The 18,169-nt window shown below is 37.5% G+C and overlaps 2 protein-coding genes and 1 long non-coding RNA gene across 3 annotated transcripts in view; 2 read left to right on the forward strand and 1 right to left on the reverse strand.

Moving 5' to 3' along the window:
* The window catches only part of LOC104892391 (carbon catabolite repressor protein 4 homolog 1), a 28,965-nt gene extending 23,367 nt beyond the window's left edge, over window positions 1-5,598 (reverse strand). Inside the window, exon 1 of the mRNA XM_010678319.4 lies at window positions 5,149-5,598. Within this exon, the coding sequence (XP_010676621.1) occupies window positions 5,149-5,330 (182 nt within the window). The 5' untranslated portion in view covers window positions 5,331-5,598. The remainder of the gene's footprint in view (window positions 1-5,148) is intronic.
* Window positions 5,599-9,312: 3,714 nt separating this feature from the next.
* LOC104892378 (uncharacterized) lies at window positions 9,313-10,532 on the forward strand. Its single transcript, XR_789917.3, has 2 exons — window positions 9,313-10,103; window positions 10,179-10,532. It is a non-coding gene; the product is annotated as an uncharacterized LOC104892378 (long non-coding RNA).
* Window positions 10,533-13,516: 2,984 nt separating this feature from the next.
* LOC130590179 (protein MAINTENANCE OF MERISTEMS-like) lies at window positions 13,517-14,419 on the forward strand. The gene is made up of 2 exons (XM_057392208.1): window positions 13,517-13,951; window positions 14,108-14,419. Exons 1-2 carry the CDS (start codon window positions 13,517-13,519, stop codon window positions 14,417-14,419), a joined length of 747 nt encoding a protein of 248 aa, XP_057248191.1.
* Window positions 14,420-18,169: the final 3,750 nt, after the last annotated feature.

Genomic DNA, 18,169 nt, shown 5'->3' on the forward strand with positions numbered 1-18,169 from the left:
TCTATATCCATCCTTCTGATACTAATGTTAGTCAAATAGTGTCAGTCAAGTTCAATGGAACAGGTTACAATGATTGGAAACGATCTATGTTGATTATGTTATCAACTAAAAATAAACTGAAGTTTGTAGATGGCAGTATTACTATTCCTAATGTTGATACACTTGAGTATAAGGCTTGGGAACGTTGCAATAATATGGTCATTTCCTGGCTACACACTAACCTTGATAACACTATCAAGAAAAGTGTTCTGTTCTTTACAACAGCCTTTGAAATTTGGAGAGACTTGGAGGATAGGTTTGGTCAGTCTTCAATGACTCAGGTTTACTCCCTAGAACAAAAGCTAGCAGATACATGTCAAGGATCTATGAATGTGTCAGAATTTTACACTCTAATGAAAACTCTTTGGGATGAATTACATGATGCAAATCCTATGCCTTATTGCACTTGTAATAAGTGCACCTGTGGCTTAACACAGAAGGTTCACATTAGAGAGCAAGAGTATAAGCTGATTCAGTTTATGATGAAACTGAATGACACATTCTCTACTATTAGAGGTAACCTATTGATGACACAACCTCTTCCCAAACTTTCACAAGCCTATCGAATTTTTGCTCAGGAAGAGAGGCACAAAGAATTGACACAACTTGCAACTAATACTGAATCCCTAGCTTTTATGGCTGATAAAACCAGATACAAACCTCCTTTTTCTTCACAACAGAAGCCTTCTTTTGGTACCAGACAACAGGCTGGTAATAAAAGGCCAGGAGCAAATTACTTTTGTACTCATTGCAAAGTACCTGGTCATAGTGTGGATAGATGCTTCAAGTTGCATGGATACCCACCTGGTTACAAACCAAAAGATAGAAAAGTTGCAGCATCTGTGACTGTTTCTCATGGGACATCTGTTACTCCAGAGATGATTTCAGTTGAGCAGTACAATCACTTAGTCTCTTTACTTAACAATCAGCAGCCATCTACTACATTATCTTCTTCAAATGCTGACAAAGAAGCAGATCATGAGTCTAGTCATGCTATGATGGCAGCTACACAATGTTTTATTTCTTGCTTGAATACTAATTGGCTGTTGGACAGTGGAGCTTCTGACCATATATGTAACAACATATCACCGTTTCATTCTTATTCTTCTGTCTCTGGACCACAACACCATATTACTATTCCTGATGTAGGCAAATTGCTATACAGAACATTGGTTCTATTGTTCTGAATCAAGATATTACTCTGCACAATGTTTTAAATGTGCCTGATTTTCAATTCAATTTACTTTCAGTGCATAAATTGTGTAGAGATCTTAATTGTCATATATTCTTTACTCCTGACAAATGTTTTATTCAGGACCCTTCTCAGAAAGGTCAATCCATGCTTCTTGGTAATCTCCAAGCAGGATTATACAATGTTGCTGACTCTCATGTGTCTTCTCCACTTGTTGCTAACACAAGAAGTTGCTTATCTGCTGTTGATACGGCCAAATTATGGCACCTCAGACTTGGACACCTTCCATTTGATCAACTCAACTTGGCATTACCTGATTGCAATGCAAAGTCTCTTCTACATGACACCATCTGTACAGTTTGTCCAGCTGCAAGGCAAACTAGGAAACCATTTCCTAAGAGTAGCATCAAGACTACTAAGGCTTTTGAAATGCTTCATGTAGATGTGTGGGGTCCATATAGAATAAAGACTCACAGAGGATGTAATCAGTTTCTTACAATTGTAGATGACTACACTCGTTTTATTTGGGTGCATCTTTTGAGATATAAAACTGAGGTTGTCTCCATTCTTACTGATTTCTTTCAGTATGTTCAGATCAGACAATGCCAAGGAACTTACAGAAGGTGCAATGAAAATTCTTTATAAGCAACATGGCATCATTCACCAAACTAGTTGTTCTGACACTCCACAACAAAATGGAGTGGTTGAACGCAAACATAGGCATTTGTTAGAAACAGCTCGAGCTTTATTTCTTCATTCTCATGTTCCTGATAAATTTTGGGGAGATAGTGTGGTCTGTGCAGCCTATCTTATTAATAGAATGCCCCTCTCTAGCCTTAACAACCTCACACCATACACTAAACTATTTCATCAACCTCCATCTCTCAACCATTTAAAGATCTTTGGATGTCTTTGTTACATTTCTACAACAAAGGTCCATAGGTCTAAATTTGATCCACAAGCCCAACCTGGGGTGTTTATTGGCTATTCTGTCACACAAAAGGGTTACAAAGTCTACAATTTAGTAACTCATAAGATAATGGTTTCTCGAGATGTCTCATTTCATGAAAGGCATATTCCATTTCATTTCTCTACTCATCATGATTCTACCCCTATCTTTCTTCCTTCTTCTTCTTTGGATTGTTTTGACAGTCTTTATTCTGATGATCACACACCTCCCATCCATACTTCTCCTTCCTCTCCACCTACTCCACCAGATTGTTCTCCCGTTTCTCATATTTCTTCTTCCACACCCAGTATCTCATCTACTCCTACAGCCACCACTACTCCACCTAATCTCTCTTCTGAATTGCTAGACCTCAGTAGCCCCATCCAAGTTCCTTCTACTACACCTTCTCCTCCTAATATTTCATTACCACGTGTCAGACATTCTACTAGATCACATCACCCTCCTGCATACCTCAGTCATTACTATTGTAACACCCTCTCTTCTTCTCTCCCTTCACATTGGTGCAATCTCATTTCCTTTGATGCTTACCCTTCTCCACACAAGGCTTTTCTTTCTGCTCCTTCATTTGATCTCACAGAGCCTGTTTCCTATGAAGCTGCAGCTGCTATACCTGAATGGTCTGAGGCTATGAACAAAGAAATTTAGGCTTTAATTGACAATCACACCTGGGATTTGGTTGATCTTCCACTGGGAAGAAACCTATTGGTAATAAATGGGTCTACAAAGTCAAGGTCAAAGCAGATGGTTCTCTTGATAGATGTAAAGCAAGGCTAGTTGCTAAAGGTTTTAATCAGAAATATGGGATTGACTATGAAGAAACTTTCTCCCCTGTAGTAAAGATGCCTACTATCAGATGCTTACTTGCCTTAGCTTCTTTTAGAAACTGGCCTGTCTTTCAACTAGATGTCAACAATGCTTTTTTGCATGGTGACCTAAAAGAGGATGTTTACATGAAGGTTCCTCTTGGATTTCATAATCCTAAACAACAAGTTTGCAAGTTGAACAAATCTTTATATGGGCTTAAACAAGCCTCAAGGCAGTGGTTTGCAAGATTGGTTGATGAACTCACCACCTAAGGTTTTAGTCAATCTAAAAATGACTAGTCTTTTTATTAAAAGAGACAACCTTGATCTCACTATAGCAGCTGTCTATGTTGATGATATTCTGCTCACAGGTACCAATTTTGATACTATAGCCTCTCTTAAGCATCATCTTCACTCTACTTTCAGCATTAAAGACCTTGGCATTCTTCATTACTTCTTGGGTATAGAAGTAGGCTACTTATCTGAGTGTATTTTGCTTAGTCAAAAGAAATTCACCAAGGAGCTTCTACATGATTGTGGGTTAGATCTCTCCAAAAAGGTTGCCACACCCCTTCCTACCAACCTCAAGTTACATGCTGATGAGGGCTCACTTCTTCCTAACCCTGAATTCTATAGATCCCTAGTTGGTAAACTCAACTTTCTTACCCACACTAGACCTGATCTATCTTTTGCTATTCAAAGTCTTAGCCAATTCATGCATCACCCTCGAACATCACATCTCAATGCTTTACATCATACACTCAGATTTGTTAACCATACCATTCGTCAAGGTATACTTTTGCAAGGCTGTGATACTTTGGTACTCCAAGCTTTTTCTGACTCAGATTGGGCTGCTTGCCCAGATTCTAGAAAATCAGTAACTAGTTATGTTCTTGTTCTTGGCAAATCCCCTATCTCCTGGAAATCTAAGAAACAAAGCACAGTTAGCAGATCTTCCTCTAAAGCTGAATATAGAGCAATGGCTTCAGCTGCATCTGAGGTTGCTTGGACTGTCAGGCTCCTAGAAGAGTTGGGTGTTCCTAATCTACAACCTGTGACTCTCTACTGTGACAATCAAAGTGCCCTACATATTGCAAAGAATCCGGTCTTCCATGAAAGGACCAAACACATTGAACTTGACTGCCACTTCACTAGAGAGAAGGTTCCTGAAGGCTTATTACAACTTTCCTACCTACCTACTCAATCTCAACTAGCTGATATTTTTACTAAATCCCTCTCTTCTCCTCAGTTCTACAAGCTTTTGTCCAAGTTGGGATTGTATGATCCAACTCATCCACCTCCCAACTTGAGGGGTATTGGAGATAGGCATATACTACAAGCTGCCACATCACCTAATGATTGAAACTACCTCTAACAAACTTTACAGTTAGTTATATCTGTCAGAAAGTTTGTTATAGTTATAACTTATTCTGTTAATCTTCTGTATATATAGCCTTGTATTCTCTCTGTAAACTTCACTTGATTTCATTATATTCTGAATAAAATCTCTCTCTACATTTCTCATTCTCTCTGAGATACATTCTCTCACATGAACTCTCTCAATCTCTTTAAAGTGTATGCAAAACAATAGAATGTAACATATTGTAAAGGTGGAAGACAAAAGGAAATTTAAGCAAAAGTCTAGTATCTCAACTTCTTCTACGGTTCTACCGATAGATTTCCTCCATTTCAACCTACTTGTGATACTTCAATTTTTGCATTATTGATATATTAACATATTTTTTACTATTATATAGAAAAAAAATGTTATTATGTACGAATTTGTTAGATTAATCACAACGTGTATTTCTCTAATTTTCACTGATAAATAAAATAGGAATTGATCGTATTTCGTTATATAATGATAATTCTCTTCTTTTTAGGGAATATTTCATACTTAATACTAAGTTTTTAGTAGTATTTCACATTGAAATTCGGATTAAAACCTCCAAAATAAGAAAGTAAGCGCATTTCTAATATCATTATCAATCAAAGCATACGATAAATAAAAAACCTAAAAATATAAATTCCCTGATTCCAAGTTTTCCAGCACCTTAAACTGAAATTTCTCATGCACAAAACAAAATTGGTCAAAGATAAAACGAGTGATTGAAATTACTAAAGGAGTGAAGAAAATTGCTAACCGATGAAAGAAGAGTGCATTTGTGGGACCATCAGAGCCTGAAGAAATCGAAATAGACTCACAACGGATCATTTGTGTGCTTTGAAAACTCAATTTGATTATTGAAATTTGAATTGAAGAGTTTTTGATGAAATTAGCAACATTAATATAGATGGAATAAGAAAATTTTGAGGGATTGGACATATTGTTGCAGAGAAATTTCGTGTTCGTAGCAACATAGAGAAATTAAGGGTTTTTAAAATTACGTGAGAATTTCGTTGAATGTTTAGTGGTAGACGTAGTGGTTGTTTTTGAGGGAGTTGCAATTGTTGAATAAAATACTATTGGCGGGGAAATTGCGGAAAGAGATAGAGAGAGTGAAAGTGAAAGTGAAAGTGAAAGTGAAAGTGAAAGTGAAAGTATGGTTGAGAAGATTGAGTCTCGCTTGTCGCTTACCTATTGTATTCTTATTCAATTGCATTCAATCAAATTAGTTGATACTCCTTCAGTTTTTTTTTTTTTAGGATTTTTCGCCAAATGCAGCCTTTTATAATAGCGAGTTTGTTAATTGCAGCACTTTCATTTCAAACTCTCCAATTGCAGCCTTTTAAATTGAATCTACATTTAAGTTGCAGCCCAATTTGGATTTGGGGCCAATAATGACGTCATGGTTAACCCTCAAACGGGAAATTTTTCCCAACCTCTTGAAAAACCCTCGATTTTTTTGAAAAATCCTCGATTTTTCCTTCTCTCCTCTGACCTTTAGTTGCTCTCTCTCTCCTCTTTCTCCTCTTTGTCCCTCCTCTCTCTCCAGGACCACCATTTTCTCTCTCCTCTCTTCTCTCTTCTCTCTTCTCTCTCCTCTCTCCTTTCCAGGCTGCTAGAGCTGCTGCCAGAGATGCTGCATAAGCTTCACAGGCTACAAACATGGATATGGTGGGTTCACAAGCTTCTCAGCTAACCACAACAAGTTCTTCTAGGCCACCACATAGTCCAAGTCACATGATGTCAGAATAGATAGTCTTCCAATGCTTAGACAATGTTATGTTGCTTTTGAAAAAATTTGTGTAATAGTGTTTATTTAGAACAATGTTATGTTGCATTTCTTAGTTTGGAGAACAATTAGTTTTTTGGAGTTTGGAACAACTTTATATGCAAGTGAAATTTGGTTGAACAGACACAAAATGTTATTTCATTCCCATTTCATTCATTACATTAGTAATCCACTTACTACAACCTTTGATAAAACCTTACATATTGCTAATACACTTAGATAATGAGCATTAGAAGCTCTTACAAATCATAACACTAACAATTCCCCCCATTATATCTCAAGTTAAGATGAAGTACCAAAACAACAATGTGGCCAAAAGTGCACATATTACCCAAACCTCACATTTCAGTCTTGAACTGACCCTTGTCCTCTTCATCTTCAACATAATTTTTTCTGTGTCCTTCTTCCTTCCAAGTACAACTGATTCCATCAGCTTCCTCTTCAGCACCTCAACTTCATTGCTTAGTTGTCTCGCTCTTGTCTTCCATTAGTCCTAATATTAAATCTCTCTGCCACTCTGTTGGGTCTTCCTTATCAACCCACTTAAAGTACTTGCATCCCCTTGTGTTGGTGTCAGCATCAAAGTTTGGGCATGCATAAAACCTTCGCCCCAGATTGTCCTTAGTCCAAGCTCTCGTTTTTGAAATGTACAGCCCACAATTACACCTCTTACCCTTCTTAAACATAATTCCTGCCACATAAGTATCAAATCATGATTACAATTGCACTTATTTAGATTTTGAAATCAAAAGCCCTAATTTTGAGATCAACAAACCCTAATTGTTTCACCCAAAAAATTTGAAATAAAAATTCCTAAAAATCCCCAACCCAAAAAAATTGGGGAAAAACCAAGAATTTAGTTGTACTAACCTTGTCTTATGATGCGCAACACTCCAAATCAAATGAAAATGCAAAGAAATTGAAGGAGAGGAGAGAGAAAAACAATCTCAGATGTGTTAATGGTTGAGAGAAGAAACAGAGAGAAAAAACGAGGGAAATAAACTTAAGCAACTGAAGTTCAGAGGAGAGAGTGAGAAAAATCGAGGGTTTTTCAAGAGGTTGGGAAAAATTTCCCATTGGAGGGTTAACCATGGTTAACCATGACGTCATTATTGGCCCCAAATCCAAATTGGGCTGCAACTTAAATGTAGATTCAATTTAAAAGGCTGCAATTGGAGAGTTTGAAATGAAAGTGCTGCAATTAACAAACTCGTTATTATAAAAGGCTGCATTTGGCGAAAAATCCTTTTTTTTTATCATTCTCACTTTCTCTGTGCGCGTCTCCCAATGCACTTCTTTGAACTTAAATATCTTTCATGATATATTAGTAAAAATTATAATGATTGAATATTAATAATGTATTAACTGAGACGATTCAAACAAGACCCCACATGACTATATTTTTTCTTATAGATTGAAAACAATTGAGAAGATTCTCTCTAAGTATGAATAGTGACAAGATTCTAAGTGAGAAAGATAAAAAAAACAGAGGGATCGACGACGAAATAGGGAAATGGGGTAGTGACAAAAGAGGGGGCTATGGTGGGGAAGAGGGGAGAATTAGTTATACTTTTGTAAAATGTTAAATAATACTTTTTCAGTTTAGAAATAATTGTACCATTTACATAATTTTTACTATTTTCATATCTTATATTTTGATTGTCTATGGTGATTTATATTTTAGGAAAAATATAGTCATATAAGATCTTGTTATACTCCTCTCGATATATATTTTTTTAATATCAACTTTTATAATTTTTACTTATTGATAATTAGATATATTAATGTTTGAACTTTAAAATATTGCATTGACAAACGTGAAAACATGAAATGGTTGCAATTGTTTCTAAACAGAGGAAGTATTTGAAGATTATATGCATTCTTAGGGGCTAATTCGAGTAAGTTATGAAGGAGATATTAAGAGGGCGTTTGGTTCATATGATTTTGATATGAGTTATGATTTAGAATGAGTAAAACTCATACCTAGTGTTTCTTTAATTAGGTTTGAAACTCATACCTCAAACCCATACGGCCCGTTTGATATTTGTTAATAAATTGCGGTAATGGGAATGAATTTTAAGTGTAGCTTACAAAGGAAACACCCTTAAAATCTCTTTCGGGAGGCAATTTCAACCCCCATGTTTGTGTTTTTTCTCCATGGGGAAGCAATGTCGCCCTTAATTTTCATTACCACCTAACAAAGTGGTATTGGATGGGAATACAAATTCAAGAAGAAAAATAGACACTATAGGATAAATTAGCATTAACATGGGAATGAACCATGATTTTCTTCACAAATTTACATACAAATTCATTCACATTACACCATTTATAACCAACTACCAAACAGGCAGATAATGTATGGTGTTTAGACACCCAAAGGGGGTGGGTATGGCTCATAAGTCATACCAATACCTCTAGGTATAAAATAAAGAAAAAAAATTCATTCCCAAATACACCAAGCATATGGTATTATGTATCAAGTTCCAAACCTATTCCGTCTTGGTTTCATTCCTGATTCTAAACCCATACCGCTATATGACCCAAACTCCCCCTAAGGGGTGTCTCGTTATGGGGTTATAAGAAAGGGGACGGGTGGAGATTAATTTCATTTCCTTAAAGGTTATTTGGTTGAGGAAAGATGGGAAGAAGAGAGAGAAAAGAAGCGCCGAAAGAAAGAAAGGAGGGGATCGACGACGAAATAGGGAAATGGGGTAGTGACAAAAGAGGGGGCTATGGTGGGGAAGAGGGGAAGGGAGAAGTGGCAGGCTGTTTGATTTGAAAGAGAAGTTGTGGTGGTGATAGTGGTAGAGCCGTAGAGGGGTGGTGTATTAGGGTTTCCTTTACAACCTTTTCAATTTCAGGATTTTGCTTTCTATTCTCCTTGTTTATCTTTCTTAAATCCTTTTCCTTCCCTCTTTGTGAACCAAACGCCCCTTAAGCATTAATATCAAGGAGCGTTTTTGGTTTTATAGGGTAAATGATATGGAATAAAGAAAAGGGTACAATGAAAAAGGAAATAAAAACCTTTGGTAAAAAAGATTGTTTGGTTGGTATATAACCCTCCCACCTTTCTTCCTCCTCTCACCATTGCTCCATCATTTCTCCCTCTCCTTTGATATGTCGTTGTTGCCCCCTCCCCTTCCCACTACTATCACCGCCCATCCCCTTTCTATTGCCACCGTCGCCACCCTTTCTTTATTTTAATATTTACTTATAGTGAGCTCCTTCAATTAAAATGGTCAACTTTGAAGTTTCTAGGTCGAATTCAACCATAAAACTTCAAAGCTACAATTTTAATGATCAAATTTGACCTTATGAAGCTATTTTCCTATGTCGCCTCGAATCAAATAAGAAAATAAGTCTTCAGGGAAACCAAATTTCAATTGTCACCAGTATAAATTTTCCAAGCCTTATTCCCCTTGTGTTGGTCGCAAGTGCAAGCCAACAAGTTCCATCTTTTTTTATGTTTTACCTTCCCGTTTAATAAATTTATTACTAGTATGGTGTCACGTAAAATATGTGATAAGTTTAAGGTGTCGACCGTCGACTCATAAAAAGACTTGTTTCCACTCGTCAAAAATCAGGATTAACAGTTAACTTGTAGTCTTGTACTCCACTTGTTTTAACCATTGTTTAAAAAAAACCCAAGAACCAACTCACTACACCAAGCGATTTCCGTATATAAAATGCGTTCTTCCTTTAATCCTTCGCCCTCGCTGGCTCTTTATAAGAAAAATCTGGCGGGCACGCTGCAATTTCAAAGTTGAAAAGTTGCAACACAGAGAGTGAAAAAAAGGACGAGGGAAATGGAGAAAGATTTCAAGGAAGATATGGAAGGCGATTCCAAACTTCACAACGCCACACGCTGTGCGAAAGCTGCTATGCTGCTTTTGTCCCTCAGAAATCGCCACCATCAGCAGGTTTCTTCTTCTTTCTTTCTTTCTCTCTAAAATTCAGTCTCTGAAACAATTAATTTAGCGAAATGATTGATTTAGGAGAAGGAGATGATGAACCAAACAATTGATGATTTGAAGATGGAGGTGGTTAAAGAGCGTTTTCAGAAGAGAAATTTGAAGATTTTTAATCTGCTGGAGTTTACCATTCAGATCATTTTGATGTTTTCTCTACTCACCTTCTTCATCTTGTTTGCCTTCAAATCAGGTTGAAGATTATCTGTCATAGTTACACTTTCAGATGAAGTAGAATAAAACAACGAAATAACCTCGTGATTTGTGTTGAATTTTGATTTTACTGAGTGTGAACGTCGAATTTTGCATATTTTGAAGTGTAATCTTGAGTATATCAACTTGATCGATGCTAATACACAAAATTTCTTGCACATTCATATATTATCCCCGTTACTTTGTAATTTTTTCTTGTTCGCTAACTCGCAGTTAGATTACGCTTAGGAATCATCTACTTTCAAGTAATTGAAGGGAAAATGCTAAATGTTTTCTCTGATTTTGCAAAGAAGTTGATAGGTGGTAACTTGGTACTTCAACCAGTGGCGGATCCAGGATTTTGAGTGAGGGGTAGCGTAGTTTGTGCGATACTATTGAATACCAAAAAAATTGTAACTAATAAATTCAACATGTCACAAAATCCAAATACAACCTCAAAGAGAAAATTATAATTGTTTATGACGCTTTCTCGATTTTCAGAACCGATTTACAATGGTATCAACTTTTATTACCAAAACAATATAGCAATACCAATAATTTATATTTTTTCTAAAAAAAAAAAGTTTTCTTCTCTATTCCAATTGACTTCTTTTGTAAAGGTGTAGTCCAAATTTCTTTAGAAAATAAAATAATTAGAATAGAATACTAGATAAAAAAAATTTACATGGAAATATAAATATGGCTAGTGTTTGTATATTATTTTGCCTTGAATCAACATTCAACACATTCATAAATGATATTTTTTAAATAACAAACTATTTTTTGTGGAAATGTAGTCCAAACTTTTTAATAATAAAGAATGAGGTAATGAAAGATGAAAGGAAATATAAATGAAGTGTAGTAAAAAAAAAGTCTAAGAAATAATCACAAATTAGGCCAGTCAAAAGATCAATAAAAGATAAAGCTAAGAGAAATCTGAAGAATGTAAAGGCCAAATTTTAAAAAAAAAGAATGACAAATAAGGTAGAAGAAAAAAAATAAAAGAAAGGAGTTAGAAAATGGATACAACCTGTTTTGAACTTGCGACCTTACTAACAACAAGCTTTAATTGAAAGCTTCTACCAATGTGCTACTGAAGCTTTCAAGTACATGTTTGTTGAACAAAATATATATATAAAGTTACAGAATTTTAGTTTCTCTTTATTTTTTTCCTGCCTGATTTCGAGGGGTAGCATGTGCTACCCCTTGTTACTACATAGATCCGTCAATGACTTCAACCCGGTTTGCGCTTGTTATACTATCTACATTCTACAGTTACAGCAAATTAAATTGAAAAGGGTTGCCCAATCTATAATTGTGAATTTGTGACACTTCCTACTTCATAGTTCCTCCTCCTCAAATTGCGTGTTAAGTGGAGTATTCATTTGGAAGTATTCAAAATTACTTAATTTACTCATTTGCTAAACAACGCCCTAAATTTTCATATTTACGCCCTGTATATAAAAAAAATGTATGTATTTGAGTATTTTTATACTCCCACTCTCCCACTCTCCCACTCTCCCACTCTCATCACCTTCTCACTCTCTTGACCCTCCCTCACTTCTCACTCTCTCTCCACTCTCTTACTCCATCTCTCTCATCAACACACAAACATTGCAAGAAGAAAACATCCGGGCAGTATCTCCGGCGAGTTTTTCCGAGGAGAAGAGAAATCCGGCGAGGACTATTGCGGGGCGGCGAGCAAATTTCCGGCTAGGCGAGCAAATTTCCGGCTAGGCGAGCAGACTTCCGGCGAGGTTGCGGCGGCGACAAGATCCTCCGGCAACAAAACTTCGAATTTCCGGCGACATAAAGGTTAGTTAATTTGAAATTTTAATTTTTTTAAAAAAATCGTATTTGTAGAATTTGATATATCGCATGTGTTTGAAACCCTTTAAAATTGAAAGTATGGTAGTTTAGAGGATTAAAATTTCTTGGTGTTTGATTAAAATCTTCCCGTATTTGATAATTTCTTGGTAGTTTAGAGTATTTAGAGGATTGAAATCATCGAAAATGTATGAAATCTATAAAATTGAGGCTGGCGCCTTGAATAGGCGCCTAAACCACTGGACAGGCGCCTAATTAAGGCGCTTGCACCTTTGGTGGGGCGCCTAATTTAGGCGTCTAATCAATGGAGGAAGCGCCTTTGTTGGGCGCCTGATCAGTGGTACAGGCGCCTTATTTAGGCGCCCCACCATTGGTGCAGGCGCCTTATTTAGGCGCCCCACCATTGGTACAGGCGCCTAATTTAGGCGCCCCACCAATGGCGCAGGCGCCTAATTTAGGCGCATGTACCACTGGTTGGGAGTTTAATTTAGGGGCCCGAATTGCTATTAATTTTAATTTTTTTTAAAGAAAATAATTACAAAATTATATTAATTATGGTGTATTAAAATTGGAAAATATATTATTGCGAAAAATGAATTAAATAATAGAAAATATAGTTAATGAAGCGTAGAAATATATTTATATGAGAACAATTTTAATTATTGAATTTGATTATTCATATTTTGACAGTATTAATATTAATTAAATTTTATACGTTTAATCAAAGATGAGTGGGCGAGACAAAGGCAAAGCAAAGTCTTTGCCTACAGATTCGGGTCATCGTCATCCTCATGATAGAGGGTGACAATCTCATCGAGGAAGGCTAGAGAGTTGCTTTTCAGGAGCACTCAGTCTTCATCAAGTGCGGAAACGGAGGAAGTACCAGAGATTCTTCCTTTATCTGTTGCATTGCCTACTCCTATTATGGACATTGAGTCGTGGAGACCTCACTCACCATGGAGAGGCAACCCGATGGCGGGAACGATCAGGAGGCGGGTGCTTATTACGATAGTCAGCCGGAGCATCCATCAACGGACGCAGAGGAAGGTCGTCCGTCTCGGGGATGCAAACCACGTACCTCTCGTGGTCGTTTTGCACGTTCTTCAGATGGAGCATCGTGCAATGCTGAGGGATCCGGGAGTAGTAGGCCGGGCAAGAGGAAGGGACGGAGGAGGACACTTCATGGCTAGTACGTGACGCTAGGCCAGGTGGCCGTTGGACGTATGTCATACCTAGTTTTGGAGGCCACATAGCGGCACGCGTTTGGGCTGGGGAGGATGAGAGACTATGTTGAAGTGTCATAACCGGGAGGGACGTGCAGTAAGCTTCAGGCGTGGTACGCTAGCATGACACCCGAGGTTCAGGGGATGGTAGATGCTACTGGATTGAGGCACTTGCCTGAGATCATGTTTGATCATTTGGATCAGCCATTGATCTGTGCGTTTGTCGAGAGGTGGCAGCTCGATACGAACTCTTTCCACCTCCCTTTTGGAGAGATTAGTATCTTGCTACACGATGTCAGTTCTATCCTCCATATCCCATCAGATGGATGGATTACAGGTGACTTTGGTTCATGGGATGACGTGAATAGTTCATGTGCAGAGCTATTTGGGATGGAGAGAAGCGCCTTTTTGAAGGCGCATTGGTCCGGTGGTGGTGTATTCATTGATTCTTTGATAGAGAGATGTTCTGCTCCGGATCGGAGTCCGACCCACCAGTTTCGAGGATATATGCTGACCCTCCTTGGTGCCACTCTATTCGTTGATAAGAGTGGTAACCGAGTCCATCCTTGGCCACTGTCGTTTTTGTCTTGTAGCCCATAGGATGTGAGCCGGTATTCTTGGGGTGCGGCTACACTAGCCTATTTATACAGGTAGCTTGGCATAGCTAGTCGTGCTGATTCAGCCCAGATTTGTGGTTGCCTCACGCTATTGCAGGCATGGATTTACGAGTATTTTCCCATGTTTCGGCCTAACCGCACTAGGAGGATGAGACCTATAGGATCTGCTTCGGCACTGAGTTGGGAGGTTCGGCATGAGAACAGGGGGATTGACCGGCTACTGAGTATTCGACAAGCATTGGATCAGACGAACGACATGCAGCCTGATTGGTTACCTTATGGTATATGTCCGGTATCTGCTTATCCTCGTAGCACGTACTACGGGTGGCTGCGATACTTGGATATCGTTGAGCCGTATATGCCAGATCGTACTTTACGCCAGCTTGGATTCATTCAGGAGGTTCGTTAATAGCAAGTTGTATGGCACATGCACATGGGATACCAAAAGAACACACAAGCACACAACCACAATAATCAAACACTTCCCTACCCATGGTTAGGCGTTTAGTGTTTTCCATTTTCAGCATATTGAGACAGTAATGGGAGACATGACCAACCAAATGACGAAAAGGATCTATCATATGTTGTCTTCCAATTCTGCACCTAGATTTCTCTAAACTATCCCTGATCTTGATCATCTGGCTATCTATGAACAAATTAACACGTGCGAAGAGCGTATCCAAGGCACAAGTGGAAGTTTGCAGCCACGCTTTCAGAGCTGCATGTGCACTCTCCACCCTACATGTGGTTGTGTTCCCAAAATGAAGCACATTGTTGGTCCATGCTTTAGCAAACTTGGTCTTATGTGGATTCAACCACGTTGTCTCAACATAATTAATAACGGAGGGCTTCCATGCCCAAGCAGACTTCAAATTTCCCAATGCAACCTCATAATTATGTTCTGTGTTTGCATTTACTACACTCCACCAATGACCAACACGAAATCGCTCTCCAAATTCCGCCCCCCACATAATCTACTAACTCGTGCCTCCACATCTTTGTTAATATGCCATGTACAAAGAAGATGAGTAGCAGCTGGAAAAACTTCCCTAATAGGTCTAATCAAACCCAATTCTCGATTTGTAAATATGACACTCGGGCTCACATCATCGCCAATTAGAATACGCAGACACTGCAACACCCACTGGTAACTGTATGCACTCTCATCCCTCACTATGGCATAGGCGATGAGGAAGTTTATATTTGTCGGTGCCACCCCTATCATCTCAATGCAAGGCATACCATAGCGATTCGTTTTATATGTTGAATCGATGCCAACTACCCATGGATAGGTACGAAATGCGTTCGTACCACCAGGATGAGACATGAATGCATGAGTGATCACTCCATCATCATCCCGTAATGACCAATACACATAGTTTTTCGAACGAGCAAGGTACAGAAAATTTTCAGTTGAAGTCCGTTCTTCACGCCCTTCCATCTTGTAAAAATACCTCTCGTTGTATATATGCTTTATCGTTTGGTGAAGATGGGGGAATGCCTCATTTACAGCAGCTTGAATGTTTCTAGGTGCGGTCTCGGCATCAGCCAGCTGTCGAACCATCCGCCTAGCATCATCATTGAGCCCACTAGTCCGTCTGTGACCCTCCGCATATACTATGAATGCGTGGTTGTGGAAACCATAATCACTATTCGGAATAGACACATGCCATTTGTCCCCCAAAACCAACCTAATCATAAAATTACATCCACAAAACTTTATCGATGTATTAGGTCGCACCATAATATTCGGATCTATCTTATTTCCCGAGTATCTCGCCCCCCTAAAACATTTGAAATAGCAACGCAGTGGACCAGTCGGATTCTGCTTATACGTCTCAATAACCAATTCAAACCCTATGGAAATTGCAATTTCATTAAGATGGTTAACCGCATCATTAACCGTTGGGAATGCATCAGTTATCTGAAATCTACCGTGATAATTAACCCCGTCCCCATCATTGCTCGAATATGGAACCTATTAAATACCATAGAAGTAATAGAAACTATTTAATAAATTATATATCTAAATCACATAGTTAAATTACATATCTAAATACAAGTCAGCAGTGGTGATTAGGCGCCTGAACCAGATGTAAGGCGTCCAATCAAGCCGCCTGGACCATATGAGAGGCGTCCAATAAAGGCGTCTGCACCAATGGTGAGGCGTCTCACCAAGGCGCCTGTACCAAAGGTGAGCCGTCTAATCAAGGCGCCTGCACCAAAGGTGAGATGTCTAAACGAGGCGTCTGACCTATGGTGCAGGCGCCTCGATTAGACACCTCACCATTGGTGCAGGCGCCTCGATTAGACGCTTCACCTTTGGTGCAGGCGCCTTGATTAGACGCCTGACCCATGGTGCAGACGCCTAATTAGGACGCCTGTAAGCAATTCATAGCCAAAAAAAATACTGCTTCATATTTCATGTTTTTTATAATTTAGGATGAACTTATAACCTAGTATAATATGCAAAATATTATAATTTAAATAATTTATGTCTACTATATTATAACTACTCTAACATGTTAAAAATAAAAATATAACTATTATAATATTATTAAATTCTACATATATCACTTTATGTAAATTCTACATCTAATATGTTAAAAATTATATATAACTATTATTATAGGTATAAATCTAAATGTAATTGAACATTTATTATGTTAAAAATTTAAATATAACTACTCTAATATATGCTAAAAATCTACATATAAGACATCTACATGTGATACATGTGAAAATATAAGTATAAGTATTATAATATGCTAAAAATCTACATATATTCATGTAAATTCTACATTTAAGCTCAAAAACATAGTAAATTTTTACAAATATTCTACCATGTAAAGATATTATTGTTTTACATATTCTAAACGGATATTTTAAGCATATGTAAATTCTACATCATGCTTTGACTTAACTCTAAAACAAGTTAGGCGTCTAAAATTGTCAACCCATATGGACTGGTGAAGCGCCTAATTTAGGCGTCTAACCATATGGTCAGGCGTCTAAATTAGGCGCCTCACCATATGGTTGGGCGTCTAAATTAGGCGCCTCACCATATGGTTGGGCGTCTAAATTAGGCGCCTCACCATATAGTTGGACGCCTAACTTAGGCGCCTTGCCACATGGTTGGACGCCTAAGTTAGACGCCTGACCATATGGTGGGACGCCTAAATTAGGCGCCTGACCAGTTTCGTGGTTCTAAAAAACTCACATTGTTTGTATGACGCCGGAGGAAATTCTTCTTGATTGGTCAACGCTGCTCAATGTTGGTCAACGCCGGTCAATGTTGGTCAACGCCGCCAAACACCTTGGTCAATGCCGGAAATTTCTTGAAAAAGAAAGCCAATAAACAAAGTTTGGAAAATGAAAGTGAAATGTGTGGAAAACATGGAAAATGTGGGGGTTTAAATAAAGAAAGGGAAAGAGGAAAGGAGAAAGGGAAAGAGGAAAGGATGTCATGTATTAAAAAAAAATACCATGTATTTTTGTACTAAAATACAGGGCGTAAATAGGAAAAATCAGGGCGGTGTTTAGCAAAGCCCTTAATTTATGCTACTTTTTTATGGCAAAATTTTCTACTAGATTTTGGCCCTGCATTCTACTTGTTTACGTATGAATCATGGTTACTTCATTTTGATAGACTTATGATCCGTCCTTCATGAAATCATGGGTACATGATACTTCTACTTTCTCCATTTTAAATTAGTTGTGATATTTTTAAAATTACGGACTTCTAGGCAATTTTTGGAGAGGAGAGATATAATAAAGAAAGAAAATAAAAGGGTCACATGTGATTTGTGATAGGAGAAATATAAAGAGAAATTATTACCTAAAATAAAAGTGTAACATTTAATTTGAAACTTCTTAAAATAAAAAGTGTCACAACTAAATTGGAATGGAGGAAGTATTTAATTCTGAAATTTGTTTTTTTTTTTTTGCCAAACTTCATTATAATTTCATTTGATTTTTTCTATTTTTATATGTTTTTGAAAAGGTTTTCTCATCTCAATTGAGTAAATAGATGACAATTTTGGCATATTCTTTTTTAAAATTTATATATATATATATATATATATATATATTATATATATATATATATATATATATTATATATATATATATATATATATATATATATATATATATATAT

This window comes from Beta vulgaris, chromosome 1 (genome assembly GCF_026745355.1).
Source record: "Beta vulgaris subsp. vulgaris cultivar EL10 chromosome 1, EL10.2, whole genome shotgun sequence".
NCBI classification, from domain to species: Eukaryota; Viridiplantae; Streptophyta; class Magnoliopsida; order Caryophyllales; family Amaranthaceae; genus Beta; species Beta vulgaris.